The sequence below is a fragment of the Takifugu rubripes genome, chromosome 1 (assembly GCF_901000725.2).
Source record: "Takifugu rubripes chromosome 1, fTakRub1.2, whole genome shotgun sequence".
Taxonomy (NCBI): Eukaryota; Metazoa; Chordata; class Actinopteri; order Tetraodontiformes; family Tetraodontidae; genus Takifugu; species Takifugu rubripes.
This window is the reverse complement of record NC_042285.1, coordinates 1,905,757-1,926,127: the sequence shown is the minus strand read 5'-3', so window position 1 is coordinate 1,926,127 and position 20,371 is coordinate 1,905,757. Positions and strand designations below refer to the sequence as shown.

Sequence of the window (20,371 nt, the reverse complement as noted above, 5' to 3'; positions counted from 1 at the left end):
TGTGTGTGTGAGAGTCCAAAACAGATGATGTTGTTTTTAATCCAGCATGGATGGTCGGAGTAGAGCGGAGCGGCAGCCGCTCTCGCCGAGCGCAGACACCAACTCTGTCAGTCGCTCACACCCACTTTCATGCTCGCACAAACAAGCATGCACGCACATGCATGCGCACGCACGCACATGCATGCGCACGCACACACACACACACACACACACACACAAACACACTCACACAGGGAGAGGAGCCAACGAGACTGCCCAGATTAAGCAAAGGAGACACATTCGAGCTCTTTCCTGCTCTGAGCAGCTCCAACTCCCTCCATCTCATTCTCTCTCTCTTTCAAACACACACACACAGACACACACACTCTACAAGTGAGAGTGCAGCAAACACTCATGCTTGCACAAACAAGCACGGACGCACACACCCACACACACACTGAGGAAATGGAATAGTAATGACAACAACTCACCATATTTCAACTGTCATTTTCGAAACTCAAATTTTAAGAGCATTTGAGTCAACACTGACACCTGCTGGCCATGACTCGCTATCGCAACTAATTACCGAGCATTCAGACAAATTGTTGCATTTCCTCTCTAAATATAAATATACAGTATGAGAAGACAAATTATAAATAGAAATATTACCACTCTACTTGTAGGTAAAAGCATAAAACTAAAGTCAGCCTGTCCTATCAGAGTAAAATCATTTTAGTTTCATTTCGTGCATTAGAAAGCACTTCCGCTTTGCCAGATTGTTTAATGTCTGAAATAATGATTTACTGCCTGTGATTCAGCACAAACTACCCCTGAGCCCAGGGTTTTTCCTCTACAAAAAGAAACAGCAGCTCAAAGTCACTCAGTGTTGGTTTTTTCTTGTTTTTGTCCTTTACTAGAACAGAGTGTACCTGAAGCCAGAGGTAACATGAAACTATATTAGCTAATATTCTACTGATAATGGCTTTGTGGTCACATGAGCATAGCCAGAAAGTGTAACAAGAGCAGGGGTTTACAGGAAGTAGAGATTAGTAAAGACCGGTGGCTTATTAATGGGATCCAGAGACAAATAGAATCTATTTAAATGGGCACAGTAGAGACAAGAAGGACAGATCAGAGGAAAGACGGCAAAGAAGGCGTCCATCTCTAAATATAGCTACATGTTTATACTGCGAGACTTGTGCGATACATTCCACGCCGCAGCGACGGGTGTCATGTGCAGCCTTGCAGCAGACAAAACACGCCGCTTCTGCCGTCCCCATTGGTCGGTTTCAGGGTGTGCGGCAGTGAACTTCGACCGCAGAAGCCTGCGCACGCCGGCGGAGCGAGAGTCAACCGCCGTCCTCCCCGTGGACGCTAGAAATTCCTGACACAACAGCACAAACGGCACCGTCCATCCCAAAGCCCGACTGGAAAACCCAGTTTTCCTGATCCACCAGGTTTGGCGTGGCGGTTCGCCAGTGCCAACACCGTCCTGGACTTGTGTGTGCTTGTCAAAGTCGCAGCGAGGACAGGCCCCTGCAGCCGCCGCCATCGTCAAACCGGTGTTTGAGTCACAAGAAACGTGCGGCCGGTGGTTTCGGCACTCTCACATCAGCACTCTCAGACGCTGATGTGAGCTAATGACCAGAGAGGAGGCGACGGCCGGGTCGGCACAGGAAGAGGCGGTTATCTGGCATCCCGATGTTTATGCAAGTCGAGCTGCGTGATAAGATCAGCGTTTAATGACACGAGGGCAGAAAAGCAAAGACACGAAAAGTGTCCCACTTCTCCGGCGTTCCTGCACATCCCTCCTCTGGTCGTCGCATCTGCACGCAAACATAAAAACATCAACTAATAGTCTCATATTTGCTCGTAGCTAGCGTGTTAGCAAGAGAACGCTTCAACGTCCCGGCGTGTGAAGGAGCGTCACGTAAAAGGTTAACCACGGCTCGTAAAGAGCGTCTCTTTCATCGGAAACGCTTGAGAAAGAGCAGACGCACCAACGGCGGTCACAACGAGCCCGGACTTTCCAGCCCAGAGCTGGATTTACAATCAGTCTTTGTCTGGGGACCAGAGCGCTCGCACACGCTAATGGTTGTAAAAAAAGAAGAAAGAGAGACGGGGGGGTGCAGTTCCACACCTAAAATGGCTTCATCACCAACTGCGCAGAGACGGGAGCAGAGCCGCATCCCGGCTCGCCCCCTCGTACCAACCGCTCCACCCCGTAAACAACCGCCGTGCTGCAGTCAGGCCCGGGCCGCCCGGTGTGCACGGCCCCAGTCCAGTGGGTAGAAAGAGTCAGGTGCATCATGGGAAACAGGGTGAACCAAGAAACACATAGATTTAGAAGCCGAGGGAGGTTTTGATCTCCTAAAATGTGCGAGTCACAGCGGCGTGAGGACAGAAATGCAGCCGGGAGGCGCCGCCGTGGCACCACGTCGGCCTTCGGCGAAGCACACTGACACATTCATGAGGACAACAGTAGAAAAGCCTGTGAAAGACCCTGGTGCCAGCCAGTACCCAGACCCTGCGCGCCCCCTCCCAAAGGGTCCGAACCCATTCTCTTCCTGGTACACTGGTACTCTTTCACTCTCCGACCTCTCCTTCCATACCCAGATGTTGGGCTGGAGACGCCACAGGCTAATGTCCGTTAGCCTCCGAACGCCATTATTTAAAGAGGCAAGACTCCGGGAAAACCTTTAAATAAGTCCCCTTATCACTGTTTAGCATCTGAAATGCTTCATTAGGTCCGAACCTTCGATTGGTCTTTTACTAACGACTGGACCAGCTAACGAGGGGCTTAAACCAGGCTAGCTGATAGCAGCTGTCTGGAGTTCAGGCGCGCTCGCGGCTCGTTCGGCCACCGTAAACAGTCTCTAAAGCTGACAGTGCTGGGGAGACGGAGGTCACACGGGGTTTAAAGGCGGCTGACGCCCTTTGAAGCGGTTGGCACGGCGGCGTGGCTGAAAGGTCCTCTTCTCTGTAAACAAACGCCGCCGCGGCCACCTGGCGTTACCTCCTGAGCCGAGGTCATGTTTACTCACCAAAGCCCTCCGAGAGCCAGAGAGCGTCAATCAGTAAGCCGGAGCGCTGGTGCAACCGCCACGTTCTCACGGCGATGACAGGACACCACGACGCTCAGGAGAAACAGCCGCCGCCCACAGGTGAGCTGAGCAGGTGACTTTTGCAGTTATTGATTATAAAGACTTAACCTTTGACCCCTCCCTGCATGGAAATATGTTCTTTACCACAGCTTAATGCAAACAGAGGGATTCTATTATTGGTGCTTAAGCCAGGCTACACACACACTCCACACACACTCCACACACACCAGGTCATCGTGGCGTCCACCTACTTCCGGGGTCAGGACGTGGGCGGGGTCTAGCTGCCTCTGTTGGAACCTTAAAGTTCAGCATCTTTCTATTCAAACTGATGAAATCGTTGAGACATTCATCTAAAAAGGGGAAACACGCCAACGGCGTCCTGTGGAGCAGTTCTCAATTCTTATTTTAGTAAATATTTCATTCAAGCCGGTCTCACGTGGTGTAAAAGCACTTTTATGACGAAGCGTCATTAATATTCTGATCCACAGGAATCGAAATATTGGACGAGAAACTTCACGCAGAATTATTGTCCAACAACCTGGCTGACCTTCAAATAAAAGCAGTGTTTTAGTTCATTATTCAAGTTACACTTGGAATTTATGCAACGGGTGTCCGAGAAACGGGAGATAGATTAATGACGAATTCCTGGATCAAGATCAAGTTATTTTAAATGGTTTCGAATAGAGGAAAATGTTTAAATCGGGGTTTGATTTGTGGAAAGTTTCTCTTGACTCTTCAGGCTGAACTGAGTGTTGAGATTTTGCACTATTTCTCCTCTTTCTTCCATGGAAAACACGACTTTATCAAGCGGGATTCAACTCGAAACGACGCGCTTTGCGACCCATTTCATCACCGTGTAAAATCGGGAGAACGACGGTGTCTTAAATCACCAGAAAACTTCCCAGCGGGAGCTTCTGAACTCTTTTACCTGCTCATCGGGGTCACCTGTGGCGGAAGAAGCCATGTTGGAGACGGCGCGACTGCTCCGGTTGTCAGGTAACTTTAATCCCGGGATCTGAGAGCGAGCTCTATCCAGCGATTAACACCCCGAGGCCGTAAAAAGGTGTTGCATTTGCGTACGGATCGCTCTCTTGGTTAAACGAGAGGCTGGAGGCTTCGACCGTGTCCAGCAGCGTGTCCGGAGCGGCGGAGGGGACGGTGCCGTCGGGTTCTCCCGCTGGAAGTGCCAGGTGTAGCGGAGCGATACCACAGCTACAGCCCGGGTCTAGCTGCCGGCGCTGCCGCAAGCCGCCGCTAGGGGGCGCCGTTTTACCACATCAGACACGCAGACCAAAACACCAAAACCGATCAACTCCATCCGGTACTCAGGTTCTGTGGTAGAAAGAAGGATCTTTTTGAGTCTATGGCACTGCTGAGGCATATATATGGTTGCTCCATAACAGGCTTCAGCTCCTGGTCCAACGTCTCAATGGGCCTTTAAGTGGGCTGAGTTTTCTAATCAATCAAACAGGGATGGCAGGGTCCTTGAACCTGGAATTGGTATTTTGATGGCAGGAGCCAGATGCTGCTAACATCAGCAGCTCCATGACAGCAGATGGAAGCAGGAAGGGCTCTGAAATCTCCTGGTGGGTGCTGCTCTGACCCTGAACGTGATAAAACACATTAACACCAGCAGATGACAGGGCTGAATGAGATACCATTTAACCTTCCCTGGGTGCGCTCAGAACAGCCAACAGATCTTCTCTATGGTGGTGCTGCCTACTGGAAAAGGCCAAGACTATTTAAAAAGGCTCAGGAAATCTTTAAATATATTTAGTGTTAATTAACTAATCAGACTGTGACACCAGGAGGCTCCAATTCAACCTTTTCCACAATATTCTTTTTTCCCCCCTCTGAGCCAGTGAATTTTAGCTTTTAATCAGCTGAAATAATCACTCTGTGCACGAGTTTCACTCTTGGAATCAATTTACTAAAATTGACTTTTGATAGTTGAGAAGTCCTAGTCTAAATGTAACAGATGTATTTGTTTTAAGTTCCGGATGGACTTATTCTGAATCCCATTACGTAATTTCCTCTCAAAGAAATTGCCTGATACCCACAGAAGGTATTTTCCCCCACTAATGTAGCTTTTAAAATATATTTTTCCAAAGTATTTTTAATCGGAAGGCTGCTAGTCTGTATTCTGCCACACGGGGGCAGTAACGTACTAAAATGGAATAATTGCGGCAACAGTTTAGTTTCATTTTAAAACAAGAATTTTCACTTCCAATTGGTTTAAATGGGAAATATATAATTCATAGTTTCAACACCTGGAAGAGAAGCATTTTAGACTTCTGTGGTTGTCCTACATTGTCAGCCGAGGCTTTAAAGACAAATTAATCAGGTTGTAGCTGAAACGTCTGTCCAGGGTGACCTCTTCCACCCCCAAAACCAACACACAGTGGACCCGCATCTTTGTTGCTGCTTTCATTTTAACAGTTTAATCCAAGAACAATCCACAAAAATCACGACCAGAGCAGAGGTTTAATTTGTTCATGACATGTTTGCATACAGCTGGTTGATCTGAGGCTGGAACAGTGTTTTCAGCTCGGCCCTCTTGGCCTTTAAAGTTGGCGTCAACAGACCGTTTTCAATGGTGAACTGCTCTGGGTGGAGGTAAATATCCTTCACCTGCACAAAGGAGGAAAATACAGATAAATCATTTGGACAAGTCTATTCATGGCAGCAGAGCGAATTAAAGAAGCTCAGTTGAAAGAGTGAATGTGAACAAGTCGACATCTTTGTTTCAAGGTTAGTCATATTTAGACATTAAGAATCTTATTAAACTGGAGAATCTTATTGAACTCACCGGAGGATAGACCACATAACTCTATACATCGACAGTATGATTCCATTCAAGTGCTATTAAAATCATGTTATGACCATACAAGTTAATTTGGTACACTTTTTAAACATTACCTGCTCGAAGGACTTGAGTCCTGCTTCCTTTCCGAGTTTGGTCATGTCTGAAAGAATGGCTTTTTTAATTTCCTGAAAAGAAAAGAAAAGATCAAATCCAGTCAGTTTCCTGCCCCCTGCGATGGGATGCAAAGACATCGAGTCGCACATTACCGTGTTTTTGCAGAGTTCTTTTAAGGAACCTTGGACTCCCAGTTTCTTGGCAAAACTGGGCAGGTCCTCCGGATCAGGGATCACGACGCCAACCAGGCAGGACTAGAGTCAGAAGCCGTTAGTTCAGAGCAGGTGCGCCCACAGGACTCAAGCTGGGATTTCTGTCCCACCAGGTAAAAGAACCTGGGAGAGAGCCTTTTATGCCTGGTAGGACAGAAAACCCGGCAGACTGGATGTGGGCACCCTAGGTTTAGAGGGATTCTGGATTACCTGTAGACTGTCTCCGTGAACAAAGACCTGGGCCACCAGACCACTGCGCACGTACACGTTCTCAATCTTCTCCAGTGCGATGTACTCCCCCTGAGCCAGCTTGAAGATGTTCTTCTTCCGGTCAATTATCTTCAGGACGCCGCTCTGTTGGGAAAATCACACAAACACGTCCAACTTCCGGCCGAGTGTTTGATAACAGCTTCAAACTATCGATCTGAAGCAGGAGTCAGTCGCGGCTTCCTCGGCCTGTTGAATTATTGTTTCAAAGCAACAACAGTTAAACAATGAACAAACCAGAAAGAAACGTTTGAGAAGGTCAGAAATGTTTAAGTCGTGGCTGAACTCGGCACCAGGAAAATCAATCCCGAGTTTTGAACTTCCGACAGATAATCCAGAGACCGTCTGACCATGAACCAGGACTGTACAAACAGCACCATTATCTCCCATTATTGAAAATCCATGTCCTCTCCTCTCACCTCTCCTTCACCGTTTGAGGCGAAGTAGTTCATCTCTTCGACGTCCACCAGCTTCACGATGTTACACGGCAGCGGCGCCCCGACATGACCTGTTATATACGTGCACCAGTCATGTGAAAAGGTCTTTAACACGACACATTGAGATCGTTCGACATCGACGTGTTCTAAACTGTAAAGGATAAGGATAAAAGACTTTATTGATCCCACATCGGGGAAATTGCACGTTACAGTGGTAGCCCATGGTGTACAATACAGAAAGTACTAAAAGAAAAAAAGAAAAATAAAAGACTCTTCTAATTATGTACATTGCTATGTACATTGTACAGTATATACAGAAATATAAAAATTATGTACAGGAGTGTCGGACAGTGTGAAGAAAAATAAGGTGCAAATAAGATGTGCAAATAAGACATTCCAGAGGTAGTTATGATTAGTTAGTGCAAATATGCCAACCCTGGGTTATTGGTGCTACAATTAAGTGTTGTGCATGTTGAACAATCTGACGGCAGTTGGGATGAATGACCTGCGGTAACGTTCCTTTTTACACCGTGGGTGTAACTGTCTGCTGCTGAAGGAGCAGCTTAAGGCCCCCACAGTCTCGTGTAGGGGGTGAGAGGGGGTGTCAGATCAAATCAATCTCAAATCAATCTTTATTTATATAGCGTCTTATACAATCAAAATTGTTTCAAGGCGCTTTCAGAATCCCAGGGCCTGACCCCAGACAAGCAACAGTGGCAAGGAAAAACTCCCCTTTAACAGGAAGAAACCTTGAGCAGGACCAGGCTCATGTAGGGGGACCCTCCTGCTGATGGCCGGCTGGGTAAAGAGAGAGGAGAGGAGAGGGGTAGAGGAGAGGAGAGGTAGAGTGAAGGGGAGGTAGAGGAGAGGAGAAGGAGGAGGAGGGGAAAGAGGAGAGGAAAGAAGAGGAGAGGGAGAGGAAAAGGAGAAGGAGAGGAGAGGAGAGGAGAGGAGAGGGAGAGGAGAGGAGAGGAGAGGAGAGGAGAGGAGAGGAGAGGAGAGGGAGAGGGAGAGGAGAGGCACAGAGCACAGAAACACACACAAAAAATATGCACAATCACTTCAACGGGGCCGGCGGTCATTATGCAGCTCCGATGGCAGTGATACCTGCAAATAGATAGGGGGGGGGGGGGGGGGGGGGGGGGGGAGAAGCAGAAAAACTACACAAGAATCAGCATAACTAGTCTGCTTGATGAGGAGAGGAAAGGAGAGGAAACCATGACCCAGTGGAGTGACAGAGGCCTGTCAGGTGATCATGTTTCCGGACCCCGGCAGCCTTGGCCTATAACAGCATAGTCCAGTGCTGGATTGTGTTGAAGGCACTGGAGAAGTCAAAGAACATGACTCTCACAGTGCTCCCGGTGCACTCTAGGTGTGAGAGTGACCGGTGCAGCAGGTAGATGACAGCGTCATCCATACCAATGCCCGGTCAATATGCAAACTGTAGAGGGTCCATCTTGCTGTCCACCAGCTGTCGGAGGTGGGTGAGAACGATCCTCTCCATAGTCTTCATCAGGTGAGAGGTTAAAGCCACTGGCCTGAAGTGGTTGGGCTCCCTGGCGTGCGCAGTCTTAGGAACCGGAACCACACATGATGTTTTCCACAGTAGTGGAACTCTCTCCAGACTGAGGCTCAGGTTGAAGATGTGCAGGAGTACTCCACAGAGCTGATCTGCACAGTCCTTGAGTAGTCTGGAGTTGATGCCATCAGGCCCAGTAGCTTTCCTTGTCTTGGTCCTCCTCAGCTCCTTCCTCACCTGATCATCTGTAATGGACAGGCGAGGTGTGACTCCTGGTGGGTGAGGACGGGGGTTGGACTGGGAGGGTCGCTCTGGCAGGGGGTGGAGGGAGGTGGCGTAACACCGGAGGTGTTATGGGGGGAGAGGGGGGATGGTGATATGACAGCACAGTCAGGTCTGGGCTTTGGTGAGCGGGAGAGGGAGGGGGGGGCAGCACAGTCGAATCTGTTGAAAAAGGAATTCAACTCATTTGCCCAGTCCTGGCCCCCAGATTCAGGGCCCCTACCACTGTCCTTTGTGTGGCCTGAGATGGTTTTTAGGCCTCTCCAGACTTCCCTGGCGTTGCTCCCCTTGAGGCGCTCCTCCAGCTTCCTCCTGTAGCTGTCCTTGCCTCTCCTTATCCCCCTTCTCAGCTCCTTCTGGATCAGTCCGGTCTCACCAGAACGGGCGGCGGGTCCTCCCACCTCAATCAAAACCCCTAAAACTCCACAGGAAAGGACGTTCACGCGGAAACCAAGTACCACAAGGTGACCGTGAATCTCATATCCTGGTCTGTTTATTCAAAGGGGATTAAAACGGCATCATGACGGTTTCGGCCGCGACGTTTTGTTGACTTCAACATCAACAACGTTTAAATAGCCTCTAACTTGTGTGTCGGGAATAAACCAATAAATAAACAAAAGGAAATCTTTTCTGTTGTGCTGAAGCCAGATGAGCCGGCTTGTTGCGTTCTTTTACCTTCTTCTTGCGATGAGCCTTCCCTGGAGCCTTCTCTTTAACCTCCTCGCTCATCTCAGCGGCTGTAACAGCGACTGTGTGTGTGTGTGTGTGTGTGAGTCCAAAACAGATGATGTTGTTTTTAATCCAGCATGGATGGTCGGAGTAGAGCGGAGCGGCAGCCGCTCTCGCCGAGCGCAGACACCAACTCAGTCAGTCGCTCACACCCACTTTCACACTCATGCTCGCAAAAACAAGCACGCACGCACATGCGCGCACACACACACACACAAACACTCACACAGGGAGAGGAGCCAACGAGACTGCCCAGATTAAGCAAAGGAGACACATTCGAGCTCTTTCCTGCTCTAAGCAGCTCCAACTCCCTCCATCTCATTCTCTCTCTCAAACACACACACACACACACAGACACACACTACAACTGAGAGTGCAGCAAACATCTCTAAAGGCCTGTGTTGGTAAACTAAGATGTTTGAAAGACGCTGGCTGAAAAGAAGATTAAATCAGAAAATAAACTGATTTACCGAATGTTTCTGATAGCAGAACCATTTCTGACAGCTTGAAAAAAGCAAGGCACCAGTCAAAACTACCCACAGGTATCAACAGCTCCTCTTCCCTGGTAAACAACATCAACAACAATAACAACAACAGACACAGTGTTAGGTTCAAACGACCTGAAACATGAGAAAAACAAATGAGGCAAAAACAACAGTTTTGAATTTTACTTGCAAGGAGAACGGAGAGATGTGCTCAGTTACAGATCTCCAACACGTTCTGAGGCACAACTTCCGCCATCCTTCTTTTATTGAAAATAGGAGGTCCCTAGTTACACAGAATTCAAATGTGCCTAAGGGAGGGGGGAAACACAAGATAGCAGGTCCCAAACAAAGCAAAAGACTGTAAATCATAATGGTGAGATTATACGTAGATCTTCACTGATTTGATTAGCTTAGCTCGCACACAGCACATTCTTCCATATCAGACAGATTAAAAGAACACCTCCTGTGTCAGGCCCTGCAGCTCTGTCTACAGTCACACACACAGTAAATGGAATAGTAATGATAACAACTCACCATATTTCAACTGTCCTTTTAGAAACTCTGATTTTAATAGAGCATTTGAGTCAACACTGACACCTGCTGGTTATGACTCGCTATCGCAACTAATTACCGAGCATTCAGACAAATTGTTGCATTTCCTCTCTAAATATAAATATACAGTATGAGAAGACAAATTATAAATAGAAATATTACCACTCTACTGGTAGGTAAAAGCATAAAACTAAAGTCAGCCTGTCCTATCAGAGTAAAATCATTTTACTTAGTTTCATTTCGTGCATTAGAAAGCACTTCCGCATTGCCAGATTGTTTGTTTCATGTCTGAAGTAATGATTTACTGCCTGTGATTCAGGACAAACTACCCCTGAGCCCAGGGTTTTTCCTCTACAAAAAGAAACAGCAGCTCAAAGTCACTCAATGTTGGTTTTCTTCAGAAAGACCCCCAGAAAGACCCCCAGAAAGATCACCAGAGAGAACCCCAGAAAGACCCCCAGAGAGACCCCCAGAAAGATCACCAGAGAGAACCCCAGAAAGATCACCAGAGAGAACCCCAGAACGACCCCGCAGAGACCCCCAGAGAGACATTCGCAGAGAACCCAGAAAGACCCCCCGCAGAGACCCCCAGAGAGACCTCCAAAGTGACCCCCAGAGAGACCTCCAAAGTGACCCCCAGAGACCTCCAAAGAGAACCCCAGAAAGACCCCCGCAGACACCCCCAGAGAGACCTCCGCAGAGACCCCAGAAAGACCCCCCGCAGAGACCCCCCAGAGAGACCTCCAAAGACCCCCCCAGAAAGTCCCCCAGAAAGATCTCTCGAGAGACCCCCGCAGAGACCCCCAGAGAGACCTCCAGAGACACCCCCAGAGAGGCCTCCAGAAAGACCTGTGAGGGATGGGGGAGAACAGGGTGAGAGAGATCGAAAAAAGTTAGAAATCGAAAAAAGTTAGAAATCGAAAAAAGGGAGAGATCGAAAAAAGTTAGAGATCGAAAAAATGGAGAGATCGAAAAAATGGAGAGAGTGATCGAAAAAAAAGAGGATAAAGAATGGTGGAGGATGAAGGCAGAGAAGACGGAGAGGAGCAGAAGAAACGGAGGGGGAGAATATTTGGAGTATTAATGGATCTAACTGACAAGAAATAACTTGCGAGGAGATGGATGAATTGAGGGAAGTGATTCATCAAGAAGAAGAACTACACTCAGCAGAGAATGCTGAGTCAGCTCAGAGCTGGGGGACTCGCTGGAGGTCTCTCAGGGGGTATCTCTGGGGGTCTCTTTGGAGATTTCTGTGGGGGGTCATTTCTGGGTACCTACAACTCTCAAACTAGAAAAAGAGACCAGAGGACTCAGAATTACAGGTCAGTAACAATACAAATCACATGATCATAAGTTCACTGACTGTAAAAGAAGAGATCCAATTGATCCAGGAGATTCCATCCTAAATCTGTCTCCTACATCAAGCTGGGGCCCAAAGTGAGGCAACAGAATCAACCAGGATCAAACAACAAACTAATTCTGATCAGTGGAAATATTATCTGAGAAAATAAACAGAGAACAATAACAAGGTTCTTCCATGACAGGAATTCGGACACATCGCACGCCTTCATCAAGACAAACCAGTTCAAACCGACTCCGTGTTGTGGAACAGCCTCTGGGATCCACCAGTATTCCCAGAGAGATCAGTGGGATGGCGACGGCACCACAATATTTCACCACAAATTCAACATCAACAACGTTTAAATAGCCTCTAACTTGTGTGTCGGAAATAAACCAATAAATAAACAAAAGGAAATCTTTCCTCTTGTGCCGAAACCTGATGAGCCAGACACCAACTCAGTCAGTCGCTCACACCCACTTTCACACTCACGCTCGCACAAACACATGCGCACGCACATGCGCACGCACACTTTCACAAACACACTCACACAGGGAGAGGAGCCAACGAGACTGCCCAGATTAAGCAAAGGAGACACATTCGAGCTCTTTCCTGCTCTAAGCATCTCCAACTCCCTCCATCTCATTCTCTCTCTCTCTTTCAAACACACACACACACACACACACACACACACACACACACACACACACACTACAAGTGAGAGTGCAGCAAACATCTCCAAAGGCCTGTGTTGGTAAACTAAGATGTTTGAAAGACGCTGGCTGAAAAGAAGATTAAATCAGAAAATAAACTGATTTACCGAATGTTTCTGATAGCAGAACCATTTCTGACAGCTTGAAAAAAGCAAGGCACCAGTTAAAACTACCCACAGGTATCAACAGCTCCTCTTCCCTGGTAAACAACAACAACAACAACAACAACAACAGACACAGAGATGATAAATTACTGTTGCCAGGATAGAAACGCTTCAGTTCCCATCACACCTTTCCTCCTCTCTGCCTTATCAATAATGAACATAGAGGAAAACCCAATGTGGCAGATCACTGTGATTATTGATCATGCGTGTGTGTGTGTGTGTTTGTGTGTGTGAGTATGTGCATTGTAAGTGGATTATGCTGACATGAGCCGGTTTGCCCAGTACAATTATACTGTATCATCCTTTGAGATCCTCAGGGAACCAAGGATTGAATTTAGAGCTTTCAGTTGCTCTGAACAGCCCCCCCCCCCCCGCCCACACACACACACACACAGTAAATGGAATAGTAATGATAACAACTCACCATATTTCAACTGTCCTTTTAGAAACTCTGGTTTTAATAGAGCATTTGAATCAACACTGACATCTGCTGGCCATGGCTCGCAATCGCAACTAATTACCGAGCATTCAGACAAATTGTTGCATTTCCTCTCTAAATATAAATATACAGTATGAGAAGACAAATTATAAATAGAAATATTACCACTCTACTGGTAGGTAAAAGCATAAAACTAAAGTCAACCTGTCCTATTAGAGTAAAATCATTTTACTTAGTTTCATTTCGTGCATTAGAAAGCACTTCCGCATTGCCAGATTGTTTGTTTCATGTCTGAAGTAATGATTTACTGCCTGTGATTCAGCACAAACTACCCCTGACAACAGGCTTTTTCCTCTACAAAAAGAAACAGCAGCTCAAAGTCACTCAGTGTTGGTTTTCTTCAGAAAGACCCCCAGAGAGACCCCCAGAAAGATCACCAGAGAGAACCCCAGAAAGACCCCCAGAGAGACCCCCAGAAAGATCACCAGAGAGAACCCCAGAAAGAACCCCAGAACGACCCCCGCAGAGACCCCCAGAGAGACCTCCAAAGTGACCCCCAGAGAGACCTCCAAAGTGACCCCCAGAGACCTCCAAAGAGAACCCCAGAAAGACCCCCGCAGACACCCCCAGAGAGACCTCCGCAGAGACCCCAGAAAGACCCCCCCGCAGAGACCCCCCAGAGAGACCTCCAAAGTGACCTCCAAAGACACACCCAGAAAGTCCCCCAGAAAGATCTCTCGAGAGACCCCCAGAGAGACCTCCAAAGACACCCCCAGAAAGTCCCCCAGAAAGATCTCTCGAGAGACCCCCGCAGAGACCCCCAGAGAGACCTCCAGAGACACCCCCAGAAAGACCCACAGAAATACCTCCAAAGAGACCTCCACAGAGACCTCCAAAGACACCCCCAGAGAGGCCTCCAGAAAGACCTGTGAGGGATGGGGGAGAACAGGGTGAGAGAGATTGAAAAAAGTTAGAGATCGAAAAAAGTTAGAAATCGAAAAAAGTTAGAAATCGAAAAAAGTTAGAAATCGAAAAAAACGAGAGATCGAAAAAAGTTAGAGATCGAAAAAATGGAGAGATCGAAAAAATGGAGAGAGTGATGGAAAAAAAAGAGGATAAAGAATGGTGGAGGATGAAGGCAGAGAAGACGGAGAGGAGCAGAAGAAACGGAGGGGGAGAATATTTGGAATATTAATGGATCTAACTGACAAGAAATAACTTGCGAGGAGATGGACGAATTGAGAGAAGTGATTCATCAAGAAGAGGAACTACACTCAGCAGAGAATGCTGAGTCAGCTCAGAGCTGGAGGACTTTCTGGAGGACTTTCTGGAGATCTCTCTGGCGTATTCTCTGGAGGACTTTCTGGAGATCTCTCTGGCGTATTCTCTGGAGGACTTTCTGGAGATTTCTGTGGGGGGTCATTTCTGGGTACCTACAACTCTCAAACTAGAAAAAGAGACCAGATGACTCAGAATTACAGGTCAGTAACAATAGATCACATGATCATAAGTTCACTGCCTGTAAAAGAAGAGATCCAGATGATCCAAGAGATTCCTTCCTAAATCCGTCTCCTACATCCCAAAGTGAGGCAACAGAATCAACCAGGATCAAACAACAAACTAATTCTGATCAGTGGAAATATTATCTGATGAAATGAACAGAGAACAATAACAAGGTTCTTCCATGACAGGAATTCGGACACATCGCACGCCTTCATCAAGACAAACCAGTTCAAACCGACTCCGTGCTGTGGAACAGCCTCTGGGATCCACCAGTATTCCCAGAGAGATCAGTGGGATGGCGACGGCACCACAATATTTCACCACAAATTCAACATCAACAACGTTTAAATAGCCTCTAACTTGTGTGTCGGAAATAAACCAATAAATAAACAAAAGGAAATCTTTCCTCTTGTGCCGAAACCTGATGAGCCAGACACCAACTCAGTCAGTCGCTCACACCCACTTTCACACTCACGCTCGCACAAACACATGCGCACGCACATGCGCACGCACACTTTCACAAACACACTCACACAGGGAGAGGAGCCAACGAGACTGCCCAGATTAAGCAAAGGAGACACATTCGAGCTCTTTCCTGCTCTAAGCATCTCCAACTCCCTCCATCTCATTCTCTCTCTCTCTTTCAAACACACACACACGCACACACACACACACACACACACACACTACAAGTGAGAGTGCAGCAAACATCTCCAAAGGCCTGTGTTGGTAAACTAAGATGTTTGAAAGACGCTGGCTGAAAAGAAGATTAAATCAGAAAATAAACTGATTTACCGAATGTTTCTGATAGCAGAACCATTTCTGACAGCTTGAAAAAAGCAAGGCACCAGTTAAAACTACCCACAGGTATCAACAGCTCCTCTTCCCTGGTAAACAACAACAACAACAACAACAACAGACACAGAGATGATGAATTACTGTTGCCAGGATAGAAACGCTTCAGTTCCCATCACACCTTTCCTCCTCTCTGCCTTATCAATAATGAACATAGAGGAAAACCCAATGTGGCAGATCACTGTGATTATTGATCATGCGTGTGTATGTGTGTGTTTGTGTGTGTGAGTATGTGCATTGTAAGTGGATTATGCTGACATGAGCCGGTTTGCCCAGTACAATTATACTGTATCATCCTTTGAGATCCTCAGGGAACCAAGGATTGAATTTAGAGCTTTCAGTTGCTCTGAACAGCCCCCCCCCCCCACACACACACAGTAAATGGAATAGTAATGATAACAACTCACCATATTTCAACTGTCCTTTTAGAAACTCTGGTTTTAATAGAGCATTTGAATCAACACTGACATCTGCTGGCCATGGCTCGCAATCGCAACTAATTACCGAGCATTCAGACAAATTGTTGCATTTCCTCTCTAAATATAAATATACAGTATGAGAAGACAAATTATAAATAGAAATATTACCACTCTACTGGCAGGTAAAAGCATAAAACTAAAGTCAACCTGTCCTATTAGAGTAAAATCATTTTACATAGTTTCATTTTGTGCATTAGAAAGCACTTCCGCATTGCCAGATTGTTTGTTTCATGTCTGAAGTAATGATTTACTGCCTGTGATTCAGCACAAACTACCCCTGACAACAGGCTTTTTCCTCTACAAAAAGAAACAGCAGGTCAAAGTCACTCAGTGTTGGTTTTCTTCAGAAAGACCCCCAGAGAGACCCCCAGAAAGATCACCAGAGAGAACCCCAGAAAGACCCCCAGAGAGACCCCCAGAAAGATCACCAGAGAGAACCCCAGAAAGACCTCCAGAGAGACCCCCAGAAAGATCACCAGAGAGAACCCCAGTATGACCCCCGCAGAGACCCCCAGAGAGACCTCCAAAGTGACCCCAAGAGACCTCCAAAGTGACCCCCAGAGACCTCCAAAGAGAACCCCAGAAAGACCCCCGCAGACACCCCCAGAGAGACCTCCGCAGAGACCCCCCAGAGAGACCTCCAAAGTGACCTCCAAAGACACACCCAGAAAGACCCCCCGCAGAGACCCCCCAGAGAGACCTCCAAAGTGACCTCCAAAGACACACCCAGAAATTCCCCCAGAAAAAATCTCTAGAGAGACCCCCAGAGAGACCTCCAAAGACACCCCCAGAAAGACCCCCGCAGATACCCCCAGAGAGACCTCCGCAGAGACCCCAGAAAGACCCCCCGCAGAGACCCCCCAGAGAGACCTCCAAAGACACCCCCAGAAAGTCCCCCAGAAAGATCTCTCGAGAGACCCCCAGAGAGACCTCCAAAGACACCCCCAGAAAGTCCCCCAGAAAGATCTCTCGAGAGACCCCCACAGAGACCCCCAGAGAGACCTCCAGAGACACCCCCAGAAAGACCCACAGAAATACCTCCAAAGAGACCTCCACAGAGACCTCCAAAGACACCCCCAGAGAGGCCTCCAGAAAGACCTATGAGGGATGGGGGAGAACAGGGTGAGAGAGATCGAAAAAAGTTAGAGATCGAAAAAAGTTAGAAATCGAAAAAAGTTAGAAATCAAAAAAAGTTAGAGATCGAAAAAAGTTAGAAATCGAAAAAAGTTAGAAATCGAAAAAAACGAGAGATCGAAAAAAGTTAGAGATCGAAAAAAGTTAGAGGTCGAAAAAATGGAGAGAGTGATCGAAAAAAAAGAGGATAAAGAATGGTGGAGGATGAAGGCAGAGAAGACGGAGAGGAGCAGAAGAAACGGAGGGGGAGAATATTTGGAGTATTAATGGATCTAACTGACAAGAAATAACTTGCGAGGAGATGGACGAATTGAGAGAAGTGATTCATCAAGAAGAGGAACTACACTCAGCAGAGAATGCTGAGTCAGCTCAGAGCTGGGGGACTCGCTGGAGGACTCTCAGGGAGTATCTCTGGGGGTGTCTCTGGAGATCTCTGTGGGGGGTCATTTCTGGGTACCTACAACTCTCAAACTAGAAAAAGAGACCAGAGGACTCAGAATTACAGGTCAGTAACAATAGATCACATGATCATAAGTTCACTGCCTGTAAAAGAAGAGATCCAGATGATCCAAGAGATTCCTTCCTAAATCCGTCTCCTACATCCCAAAGTGAGGCAACAGAATCAACCAGGATCAAACAACAAACTAATTCTGACCAGTGGAAATATTATCTGATGAAATGAACAGAGAACAATAACAAGGTTCTTCCATGACAGGAATTCGGACACATCGCACGCCTTCATCAAGACAAACCAGTTCAAACCGACTCCGTGTTGTGGAACAGCCTCTGGGATCCACCAGTATTCCCAGAGAGATCAGTGGGATGGCGACGGCACCACAATATTTCACCACAAATTCAACATCAACAACGTTTAAATAGCCTCTAACTTGTGTGTCGGAAATAAACCAATAAATAAACAAAAGGAAATCTTTCCTCTTGTGCCGAAACCTGATGAGCCAGACACCAACTCAGTCAGTCGCTCACATCCACTTTCACACTCACGCTCGCACAAACACATGCGCACGCACATGCGCACGCACACTTTCACAAACACACTCACACAGGGAGAGGAGCCAACGAGACTGCCCAGATTAAGCAAAGGAGACACATTCGAGCTCTTTCCTGCTCTGAGCAGCTCCAACTCCCTCCATCTCATTCTCTCTCTCTCTTTCAAACACACACACACACACACACACACACACACACACACTACAAGTGAGAGTGCAGCAAACATCTCCAAAGGCCTGTGTTGGTAAACTAAGATGTTTGAAAGACGCTGGCTGAAAAGAAGATTAAATCAGAAAATAAACTGATTTACCGAATGTTTCTGATAGCAGAACCATTTCTGACAGCTTGAAAAAAGCAAGGCACCAGTTAAAACTACCCACAGGTATCAACAGCTCCTCTTCCCTGGTAAACAACATTAACAACAATAACAACAACAGACACAGTGTTAGGTTCAAACGACCTAAAACATGAGAAAAACAAATGAGGCAAAAACAACAGTTTTGAATTTTACTTGCAAGGAGAACGGAGAGATGTGCTCAGTTACAGATCTCCAACACGTTCTGAGGCACAACTTCCGCCATCCTTCTTTTATTGAAAATAGGAGGTCCCTAGTTACACAGAATTCAAATGTGCCTAAGGGAGGGGGGAAACACAAGATAGCAGGTCCCAAACAAAGCAAAAGACTGTAAATCATAATGGTGAGATTATACGTAGGTCTTCACTGATTTGATTAGCTTAGCTCGCACACAGCACATTCAGTTACAAAAAGAAACAGCAGCTCAAAGTCACTCAGTGTTGGTTTTCTTCAGAAAGACCCCCAGAGAGACCCCCAGAGAGACCCCCAGAAAGACCACCAGAGAGAACCCCAGAAAGATCACCAGAGAGACCCCCAGAAAGATCACCAAAGAGAACCCCAGAACGACCCCGCAGAGACCCCCAGAGAGACCTCCAAAGACACCCCCAGAAAGTCCCCCAGAAAAATCTCTAGAGAGACCCCCAGAGAGACCCCCAAAGACACCCCCAGAGAGACCTCCGCAGAGACCCCCAGAGACCCCCCAGAGAGACCTCCAAAGACACCCCCAGAAAGTCCCCCAGAAAGACCCACAGAAATACCTGTGAGGGATGGGGGAGAACAGGGTGAGAGAGATCGAAAAAAGTTAGAGATCGAAAAAAGGGAGAGATCGAAAAAAGGGAAAGATCGAAAAAAGTTAGAGATCGAAAAAAAGGGGGAGATCGAAAAAAGGGAGAGATTGAAAAAAGTTAGAGATCGAAAAAAAGGGAGAGATCGAAAAACTGGAGAGAGTGATCGAAAAAATCGGATCAAAAATGGTGGATGATGAAGGCAGAGAAGACGGAGAGGAGCAGAAGAAGGTGAGGGGGAGAATATTTGGAATATTAACGGATCTAATTGTGACAAGAAATAACTTGCTAGGAGATGGATGAATTGAGAGAAGTGATTCATCAAGAAGAGGAACTACACTCAGCAGAGAATGCTGAGTCAGCTCAGAGCTGGGGGACTCTCTGGAGGACTTTCTGGAGATCTCTCTGGCGTATTCTCTGGAGGACTTTCTGGAGATCTCTCTGGCGTATTCTCTGGAGGACTTTCTGGAGATCTCTGTGGGGGGTCATTTCTGGGTACCTACAACTCTCAAACTAGAAAAAGAGACCAGAGGACTCAGAATTACAGGTCAGTAACAATAGATCACATGATCATAAATTCACTGCCTGTCAAAGAAGAGATCCAGATGATCCAAGAGATTCCTTCCTAAATCCGTCTCCTACATCCCAAAGTGAGGCAACAGAATCAACCAGGATCAAACAACAAACTAATTCTGACCAGTGGAAATATTATCTGATGAAATGAACAGAGAACAATAACAAGGTTCTTCCATGACAGGAATTCGGACACATCGCACGCCTTCATCAAGACAAACCAGTTCAAACCGACTCCGTGTTGTGGAACAGCCTCTGGGATCCACCAGTATTCCCAGAGAGATCAGTGGGATGGCGACGGCGCCGCAATATTTCACCACAAATTCAACATCAACAACGTTTAAATAGCCTCTAACTTGTATGTTGGAAAAAAACCAATAAATAAACAAAAGGAAATCTTTCCTCTTGTGCCGAAACCTGATGAGCCGGCTTGTTGCGTTCTTTTACCTTCTTGCGATGAGCCTTCCCTGGAGCCTTCTCTTTAACCTCCTCGCTCATCTCAGCGGCTGTAACAGCGACTGTGAGTGTGTGTGTGTGT

At 47.0% G+C, this 20,371-nt stretch overlaps 3 protein-coding genes across 6 annotated transcripts in view; 1 reads left to right on the top strand and 2 right to left on the bottom strand.

Annotated features, from left to right (window-relative positions):
- The window catches only part of LOC101073197 (ankyrin-3-like), a 68,674-nt gene extending 64,358 nt beyond the window's left edge, over positions 1-4,316 (bottom strand). Inside the window, exon 1 of the mRNA XM_029832746.1 lies at positions 4,012-4,316. Coding sequence (XP_029688606.1) covers positions 4,012-4,047 — 36 coding nt within the window. The 5' untranslated portion in view covers positions 4,048-4,316. The remainder of the gene's footprint in view (positions 1-4,011) is intronic.
- Positions 3,071-20,371, top strand: part of gucy2g (guanylate cyclase 2g) — a 62,858-nt gene continuing 45,557 nt past the window's right edge. For both annotated transcript variants that reach the window (XM_003961051.3, XM_029832804.1), the window contains exon 1: positions 3,071-3,143. In XM_003961051.3, coding sequence (XP_003961100.2) covers positions 3,098-3,143 — 46 coding nt within the window. In that variant the 5' untranslated portion in view covers positions 3,071-3,097. The remainder of the gene's footprint in view (positions 3,144-20,371) is intronic.
- Positions 5,498-9,464, bottom strand: LOC115248888 (long-chain-fatty-acid--CoA ligase 5-like). 3 transcript variants are annotated; one of them, XM_029832893.1, is made up of 5 exons: positions 9,396-9,464; positions 6,426-6,569; positions 6,156-6,257; positions 6,003-6,074; positions 5,498-5,714 (listed from the first exon to the last, which is right to left on the bottom strand). In XM_029832893.1, the coding sequence occupies exons 1-5, from the start codon at positions 9,447-9,449 to the stop codon at positions 5,577-5,579; spliced, it is 510 nt and encodes a 169-aa protein (XP_029688753.1). In that variant the 5' UTR covers positions 9,450-9,464; the 3' UTR covers positions 5,498-5,576. The 3 variants fall into 3 exon arrangements, with proteins under 3 accessions (XP_029688753.1, XP_029688755.1, XP_029688758.1); XM_029832895.1 differs by having other exon boundaries at positions 6,426-6,571; positions 9,401-9,464; XM_029832898.1 differs by lacking the exon at positions 9,396-9,464 and adding an exon at positions 6,902-6,973.

Bases quoted from the DNA above. Each gene is read 5' to 3' on its own strand.
- LOC115248888 (XM_029832893.1), bottom strand. From the start codon at position 9,449: ATGAGCGAGGAGGTTAAAGAGAAGGCTCCAGGGAAGGCTCATCGCAAG. The intron at 6,075-6,155 runs GTAATGTGCGAC...TTTTCTTTTCAG, and splicing joins AAGAACTCTGCAAAAACACG to GAAATTAAAAAAGCCATTCT. The intron at 5,715-6,002 runs GTAATGTTTAAA...TCCTTTGTGCAG, and splicing joins GACTCAAGTCCTTCGAGCAG to GTGAAGGATATTTACCTCCA.